General features: G+C 29.1%; 1 protein-coding gene across 1 annotated transcript; it reads left to right on the plus strand.

The window, feature by feature from the left end:
- Positions 1–506: 506 nt before the first annotated feature.
- LOC108561390 (tyrosine-protein kinase STK-like) lies at positions 507–1382 on the plus strand. Its single transcript, XM_017919299.1, has 4 exons — positions 507–550; positions 606–843; positions 914–1140; positions 1202–1382. The coding sequence occupies exons 1-4, from the start codon at positions 508–510 to the stop codon at positions 1255–1257; spliced, it is 564 nt and encodes a 187-aa protein (XP_017774788.1). The 5' UTR covers position 507; the 3' UTR covers positions 1258–1382.
- The last annotated feature ends 7937 nt before the right edge of the window (positions 1383–9319 follow it).

A 9319-nucleotide genomic window follows, 5' to 3' on the forward strand; every position in this document is an offset into this window, starting at 1 on the left:
CTTCCGTTTCTCTCACAATCCACCAGCAAAACGAGGATAGTTTTTTCTTCACCACAGTCACACTTTGTAATGTAATTACTGAAATGAACAATTAAAAAAAAATTAAATTTATAACACAAAATTAATACACAATCAAAATCTAGATCTTAATTATAAAGATTAATTAATTATTGCTGGAAATGTATGATGAATTTCGAATTTGTCACTAAAATTCTCTATAATTATTTTATCTAAATAACAATAATCAAATAAAGTTAATAAATTTGTCGTTTAGTTTCGAGAATTTCAATGTTAATATTATCGGTAATAATTGAAGATTTTAATTAAATCTTCGATGGAAATTGCAGAATTGATCTGATGACTAAGAATGAACTGGATTAATGCAAATCCGTGTTTCCGTCTCGTAGATGCTCCAGTAATCTAATCTTATCACTGTTATTATCAATACATTTTCGAGTAATAAAAAATAAAAACTGTACGCATTTTCTGGGTGTGCGTCCGACGACGATGTTCTGCTGTTTGAAGAAACAAATCGAGACTTTAGAAAGAAGTGAGTTTTGTGTGTTTACGTCGCGCGAAAAAAAAGGGCTAATCTATTCCCGCAGAGGTCGAGCAGAATGTCTACTGTACACTACCGAACGCCGTTCGAAAGAACACGAGATTCTTCCGAGTCGATCGAAGATATACCGGAGACCTGCAGCATTCGCCGGACGACATCCTCGAGGTGGAGATAACGATGCGCAACGAGCTGGGGCAGTGCAGAGCTAAGAACCTCACCAGCTCACTCATCGGGTACATAGATGGCGCCATCGTCGAGCAGGAATCCCTTCTCAACTACAAACCGTAAACTATACAAAAAACATTCGATTTTACTAAATATACAACCGTTTTTTTTTTTTTTTTTATTATGTAGATGGTATTTTGGAAACGTGAGTCGCGAGATGAGCGATGAGATTCTCATGAAGAAGGATGTTGGCACGTTTTTGGTGAGGAAATGCGAGAAGAAGTATCCTTTCGCTTTGTCCGTGAAATCGCTTGAAAACGTTAAGCATTATAGGATATTTCGCGACGATTTGGGTTACTGCATTAGTTCTGGAATCAATTGCTCTACCTTGGAAGAGCTCATCTTTCTATACGAAAGTATGTACAAAAACGAAACTTTAATACATTTCTTTTATTATAAACGTGCTATTCATTGCAGATGACGTTGATGGACTTCTGCAAATCGAACGAATCATCCAGCCATACCCCAAATGATCGTTACTCAATCATCAATTTTGGTCGCTTTGGTTCTAAATTGGTTAATAAAAATGGTTACATAATCAAAAGTTTTCGTTCCTTTTTTAAATTAATTCATTATTTCTATACTGAAATATATAAAAAATGTGTGAAATAAAGTTAAAAATTTGTTACAAGTATGTAAAAATAAAGAAAATACTTTAATTTTACAAAATTAATCCAAAATTCAGTAGCTTTTTGGTCGTAAATGAGCGAATAAAAATTGTTAAATAATCAAAAGTTGAAAATGTGTTACAAGTATGTAGAAAAAAGAAAAGTAGTTTAATTTAGTAAATGTATTGTTTTTTAAATTAATTCATTATTTCTATACTGAAATATATAAAAAATGTGTGAAATAAAGTTAAAAATTTGTTACAAGTATGTAAAAATAAAGAAATTACTTTAATTTTACAAAATTTATCAAAAATTCGGTAGCTTTTTGGTCGTAAATGAGCGAATAAAAATTGTTAAATAATCAAAAGTTGAAAATGTGTTACAAGAATGTAGAGAAAAGAAAAGTAGTTTAATTTTACAAAAAATAATCAGAAATTCAAAAATTTAAAAAAAAAAAATGAAAGTTTACGTTCTTTTTTCAAACTAATTCATGAATTCTATACTTTCTATACTGAAATATATATAAAACAAATTCAGAAAAAGTAAAATAAAGTTAAACATTTGTAACAAGTATGTAGAAAAAATAAAATTAGTTTAATTTTACAAAAATAATCAAAAAATTCAATAGCTTTTTGGTCCTTAATGTGCGAATAAAAATTGTTAAAAAAATCAAAACATTTCGTTGCTTCTTTCAAATTTATACATGAATTCTATAGTTTCTATACTGAAATATATATAAAAAAATTCATAGAATGTGAAATAAAGTTAAAAATTTGTTACAAATATGTAAAAATAAAGAAAATACTTTAATTTTACAAAAATAATCAGAAATTCAAAAATTGTTAAAAAAATTAAAAGTTTACGTTGCTTTTTTCAAACTAATTCATGAATTCTATACTTTCTATACTGAAATATATATATAAAACAAATTCAGAAAAAGTGAAATAAAGTTAAACATTTGTTACAAGTAAGTAGAAAAAAGAAAAGTAGTTTAATTTTACAAAAATAATCAAAAAATTCAATAGATTTTTGGTCCTTAATGTGCGAATAAAAATTGTTAAAAAAATCAAAACATTTCGTTGCTTCTTTCAAATTTATACATGAATTCTATAGTTTCTATACTGAAATATATATTAAAAAAAATTCATAGAATGTGAAATAAAGTTAAAAATTTGTTACAAGTATGTAGAAAAAAGAAAAGTAGTTTAATTTTACAAAAATAATCAAAAAATTCAATAGCTTTTTGGTCTTTAATAGACCAATAAAATTAACATTTTCATATATTAATAAGAAATTAAAATCATTTTTTTATTTGATTGAAAAGTAAAATTTTTATTAATTCATAAAAATAATGAGTATGCATAAATTAATTAATAAAGATGTTAATTATAAATTTCATTCTTTCATTGCGAAAATTGCATCAAATACATTTCATTATAAATTGCAATAAATCAATACTACTTTTCATTCAATTTGAAGTAAATGTATTGTTATGTTATGTATAATTAATATTGTTTATATTATGTTAGCCCTTATTGTTTTATACATGTTTATGTATGTAAGTCATTAAGACTGAGAATATGTAAATCTGCCTAATCACTTAATGATTAGGAAAAGTTAGGATGTTTAGGTAATATAAGGAGATTTAGGACTCCTAAAAAGTCAGTGTCTGAGTCCTAGCTAGTCGCTAATCCGAGATAGTTTTAGTCTTAGTGCAGAGTTCTCACGAATCCTAGTTAGACTCATAAAAACCCTAGCAACAAATCTAGGAACTGGAATCTAGACATAGAAGTTATAACTTCATCTCTAGCATTCCTTAAAAACTCCACTAGAACTCCACAACTACACAACTACGAGATATTCCACAGTGTCCAGAGATATTTGAATCCCGAGACACGACAGTATTGTAAATGAGCACATAATTTAAACAATAAATTCCTAATTATATAAGTTGAAAAATATTCTATAGATTATTGACATTTTTTCAAAATATTTTGATTATTTTGCTGTAATTTGGGTGTCAAAAATAAAAGAACAAAAAACGAACCTTTAAAAAGCGGTGTCTTTGCATTTTCCTAAATTAATCGTAAAGTATAAATCGTAGAAAGACAATTTAAAATGGAAATCTAAGCTGAATATTTGAGGAATGAAAGGTTCGTGGTGTTAAATTTGTAGCTTCAGACGTTTCGCAGTAATTTGGGTGTCAAAATGAAAGAAAAATTGACCCCACAACAAACTAATTGAACACGTATTTCTTCTTCTCGCCTTTTAAGTGCATTTTATCAAAATATTTTGATTATTTTAATGCATTAATTCATATTTTCGTACACATTCATTTATGATTACAAAATTTGTAAGAATTGTATTATTAATGCAGAAAATTAATTAGAAACGTTTTGAATTAGTTCAACATAAATTGAGATTCTAAATGACTTAAACTTGTAATTAATAAATTTTCATTGAAATTTGCAATAATTAATCCAGAATCCATAAAAGAAAACTATTTATAATTATTAATATTTTTGTATAAGTATAAATTTTCATACAGATTGTTTATATTTTGAAACATGATAAATATTTATTAAAGCATATCATATATTTTGATAACGTTTTGTTTATAATCAATTTTCATTGAAATTTGCAAACAAAATAAACAAACTATTTACGATTTGATAATAATTTCGAATACAAATTTTGCAACTACTTTTACTTCTTACTTTTAGTCAAAAATTAATTAAAAGAAAAAAATATACAATTAATAGTTTCAATTGTATATTTTTTTCTTTTAATTTTATTCACATTGATTTCAATAAATTATTAATGCAGAAATTTAATTAGAAACGTTTTGAATTAGTTCAACATAAATTGAGATTCTAAATGACTTAAATTTATAATTAATAACTTTTCATTGAAATTTGCAATAATTAATCCAGACATCATAAAAGAAAATATAATAAGTTCATCATAAATTTTCATACAGATTGTTTATATTTTTAAACAAAGTTTAAATTTGATAATATTTGTGTATTATTGAAATAGATGCGTTTGTGCGAATGGGATTTGACCGGAAAGTTAGATTTTTTGTTGCTGTTGTTGTTGTTGTTGCGGTCGTTGTTGAAGAGCTTAAGAGCGTTTGACATAAATTATTTAGCACAATGGCCATAATTTATATGGAATGCAACAACACAAGTGCACGGCTCGGTTCGATACTGTACATCTACGCACTGCCATAAATAAGCCGAGGCCAGAAGCGGCGGCGGTGGCGGCGGCGGCGGCAGAAGACAAGGAGGAAGAACCAGAAGCGCAAGAGTCTCTAGAAGCAAAGAGCAAGAAGTAGACAAGCGTGTAGCATCGTCGTCGTCGTGGCATAGCCGCCTGTCCGATCAACATTTGGATTAAATGTTAAACTGTAATACATTCTTTTAATTCCGTCGTCGAGCAGTTATGCGGTGCAAAGGGGCTCAACCTTCGAGGAAAATCAAACGAACGGGAGACTTTTTAATTCCTCTTCTGCACCTCCGCTATTGCTTCTGCTTATGCTTCTGCAGATGACAAACGCATGATAGTACTTAGTGTATTCTGCATTTCCATCCGAGCAAAAACGATTTACATTATTTACCATATCGTTTGCAATATTCATAAAACTATCCAGTTACATTCATTACAACCGAGATAACACACTGATTTTGATATTTCATTACAAAACATTTCCTGCACTTCATAAATAATGAAAATTTCACGAAAAACCCAAGTGCTTAAGTATCTATCAAAAGTTTAACTGTAGCTTCAAGTGTTTCATGAAAATTTAACTACAAGTTCGAGTGTGAAAAATTAGTTTAATTTTACAAAAAAATTCAATAGCTTTTTTGGTTAATAGACCAATAATTATAGACCAATAAAATTAATATTTTCATATATTAATAAGAAATTAAAATCATTTTTTTTATTTGATTGAAAAGTAAAATTTTTATTAATTCATAAAAATAATGAATATGCATAATTTAATTAATAAAGATGTTAATTATAAATTTCTTTCTTTCATTCTTTCATTGTGAAAATTGCATCAAATACATTACATTACAAATTGCAATAAATCAATACTACTTTTCATTCAATTTGAAGTAAATGTATTGTTATGTATAATTATTATTGTTTATATTATGTTTTACCAAAAAACCAAAAAACCAAAGTGCTTAAGTATCTATCAAAAATTTAACTGTAGCTTCAAGTGTGTCATGAAAATTTAACTATAGGTTCGAGTGTGCCTTGGAACAAAAGAAAGTGAAAACAAATCATTTTTCAATAATTTATCATTTCCTCTAAACCAGTGATTCCCAAAGTGGTCTATATCAAAATCCCGACGTTCGAAATTCCGACTGTATCGAAATCCCTACTGTATCGAAACACCGACATTCGAAATCCCGACAACCATAATCCGGACTGTATCAAAATCCCGACAGTATCGAAATCCCGACAGTGTCTTTTATTGTAAATGATCGACAAAACAGAACATTAATGAGTTATCTTCGCGGAATAGCTCATAGTGTTTCATTATATTTATTTTATTCATTTATGTATTATAATAAAGATAATTTTAAAAAATTCATCGCTCGAGTTTTTTTTTATTTCTAGAATATAACGGGGGGGAGTTGAGATTATTAATTGTTGTTATTTATTGTATTTGATTTCATTGAATTATTCATAATAATTTATTGTTATTAATATTAAATGATAGTTAAACAATAATAGATGGTGACTACGTTTCGGAATAATTTAAAAATGTTATTGTATACATTATAATAATAAACGACACTGTCGGGATTTCGATATAGTCGGGATTATGGTTGTCGGGATTTCGATATAGACCAGATCTCAACATACACTGAACTTGTAAAAACCTCCACATAATGATATATCATCTTGTTACAAGCATACGCACAGTCTCAGAGCAAAGATCTTAATAATTATAAAGAAAAACCGAAAAACATGGCAAGGGGTCTACGACACAAAAAAAGTTTGAGAACCTCTGCTCTAAACGTTTTTGCACAACAAATATCAAACGATTGTGAAACATGATAAATATTTATTAAAGCATATCACATATTTTGATAACGTTTTGTTCATAATCAATTTTCATTGAAATTTGCAAACAAATTATTTACAATTTGATAATAATTTCGAATACAAACTTTTAGTTCTTACTTTTAATCAAATATTAATTGTAACTATTAAGTTTTGCTTCACATTGATTTCAATATTAATGTTAATTTCAAGCAAAATTGATAATTTAATTTTCATTAGTCTAATTGTTAATAATTATCTTAATTAAATTCTTGAAATTTCTATGGTGTTTCAATGTTGAATTTGCAATTGTGGTGAAGATAATTACAGTTTGAATTTGATAAGATTCGGAGATGTGTATCGAAAGGCTCGTTAGAGGTGGAAGATCGTCCGTTTTGTGTGTGAGTCTTCTTCCACTTCTTCCTTCGGTTTGAGTCGCTGTTGGTTTTCTTGTTTTCCCGTTTTAATTTTACAAAAATAATCAAAAAATTCAATAGCTTTTTGGTCCTTAATAGACCAATAATTATAGACCAATAAAATTAACATTTTCATATATTAATAAGAAATTAAAGTCATTTTTTTATTTGATTGAAAAGTAAAATTTTTATTAATTCATAAAAAATAATGAATATGCATAAATTAATTAATAAAGATGTTAATTATAAATATCTTTTTTTCATTCTTTCATTGTGAAAATTGCATCAAATACATTACATTACAAATTTCAATAAATCAATACTACTTTTCATTCAATTTGAAGTAAATGTATTGTTATGTATAATTATTATTGTTTATATTTTGTTTTATACATGTTTATGTATGTAAGTCATTAAGACTTAGAATATGTAAATCTGCCTAATCACTTAATGATTAGGAAAAGTTAGGATGTTTAGGTAATACAAGGAGATTTAGGACTCCTAAAAAGTCAGTGTCTGAGTCCTAGCTAGTCGCTAATCCAAAATAGTTACTATCCAAACTATTTACAATTTGATAATAATTTCGAATACAAAATTTGCAACTACTTTGACTTCTTACTTTTAGTCAAAAATTAATCCTTTAGAAAATTAAAAGAAAAAAATATACAATTAATAGTTTCAATTGTATATTTTTTTCTTTTAATTTTATTCACATTGATTTCAATAAATTATTGCAAAGTCTAATTGCTAATAATTATCTTAATTAAATTCTTTAATATTTCTATATTTTCTATGGTGTTTAAATGTTTAATTGCAGTGAAGATAATTATAGTTTGAATTTGATAAGATTCCGAGATGTGTATCGAAAGGCTCGTTAGAGGTGGAAGATCGTCCGTTTTGTGTGTGTCTTCTTCTACTTCTTGTACTTCTTCCTACGGTTTGAGTCGCTGTTGGTTTTCTTGTTTTCCCGTTTTCCAACGAGATTTATACAGCGGCGATCGCAGATTAGTCGGTATTTGATCAATGCCCGTGATCTGGAACGTTCAAAAAATAGTTTGCACCGCCGCCGCCGCCGCGCGTTATCTTTTCCCGCCTGCACTCTGCTCTTCGTGTATTCTTCGCATTATCTTGCATTATCGTGTTCCACCTGAGCACGGTAACAAGGCTGTCGTCGTCGTATAGTTGTAGTAGTTTGCGGTGGTGGCTTTAGTAGAAGTAGTAGTTGTAGTAGGTACAGCTCGAAAGGAGTTGAAAAAGTTGAAGCAAAGTTAAAAAAAAGAGAAGAGGAAGCACAAAGAGCGGCGGTCGAACAACAGCTTCTTCGTCCTCTTCATCTCCTTTCTTATCTTAACGGCGAGAAGTTTTTTACTAGTTGCACACCTAGAGAACGCTCTCCATAATGTAATGAGTCAATTATCGAGTGGCCATCTGATACGATGCCAAAGGACACTCGCCACTTTATAATTACTCTCCATACTGCCTGCACTACCTTACCTAACTTACTCTTTGCCAGTTTTCCACCGCTACGATCAAGGAATTTACATAAGGGAGATCGGCGGTGGCTGTTGCGGCGTCGCACGATCCGATCGCTTATCTCTTCTCTCTCCTCCTTACCCCACATCTCCATTTCAAAACATCCTTTATCCCTCTTCATCCTATTAATAATGCATTTATTTTTCTTTTCGATCCGTTCCTTTGGATCTTTCGCCGTTTTCGCAAATAATTAGTCACGCTTTCCATCATCATCGCAATTCGATTCATCCCCGGTCGAAATTAGTTTTCGCTACCGAGTTTTGTTCTAAATACGATACCGGTGGATGGCTTAATGACAGGCCGGATAATTGGCTCTTCGCTACCGGAGAGAGAAAGGATTGAAGATGAGATGCGGATGGATGGATGGAAGGATTATTATCCCCCAAACAAATAAATCATATTTTCATCCAACTTTTATCTTTCTCTCTCTCAATAGCACTCGCACACAAACTTCATTTCATCTCAACATCTCTTTGTTCCAAGGCACACTGAATACAGCGTAATTGTAAATCCTTTATGTAAATGGAACTAAATCTTCGTTTTGTAGAAAAGTTTAAATTTGAAAATCGTATATTTTGTAAAGTCGGTTATTGTATCATATCAAAAAATTGGTTCTCTTTTTATGCGGTTTTTATTTCAAGAAGCATTTTTTTAAATAACTATTTTAGGCTATTTTTGACACGTTTTAACACAAATTGGCAAACCATTTCATCGAAAAAGATGATAATTCTGAACGAGCATTCAGAATTGAATTTTTGGATATAAGGAATTGTACAAACAAAAATAGCAAAGTTTAATCACTGATTATATTGTCAAAGGGAAAAAATCAAGTTGCGAAGTTGAGACTAATTTTACTTGTGAAGAATCATTATCTTCAGGACATAGATCTGATATGCTGACTATCTCTTCTAGTGATG

The sequence above is a fragment of the Nicrophorus vespilloides genome, unplaced genomic scaffold (genome assembly GCF_001412225.1).
Source record: "Nicrophorus vespilloides isolate i.1.1-1 unplaced genomic scaffold, Nicve_v1.0, whole genome shotgun sequence".
In the NCBI taxonomy this organism is placed as follows: domain Eukaryota; kingdom Metazoa; phylum Arthropoda; class Insecta; order Coleoptera; family Silphidae; genus Nicrophorus; species Nicrophorus vespilloides.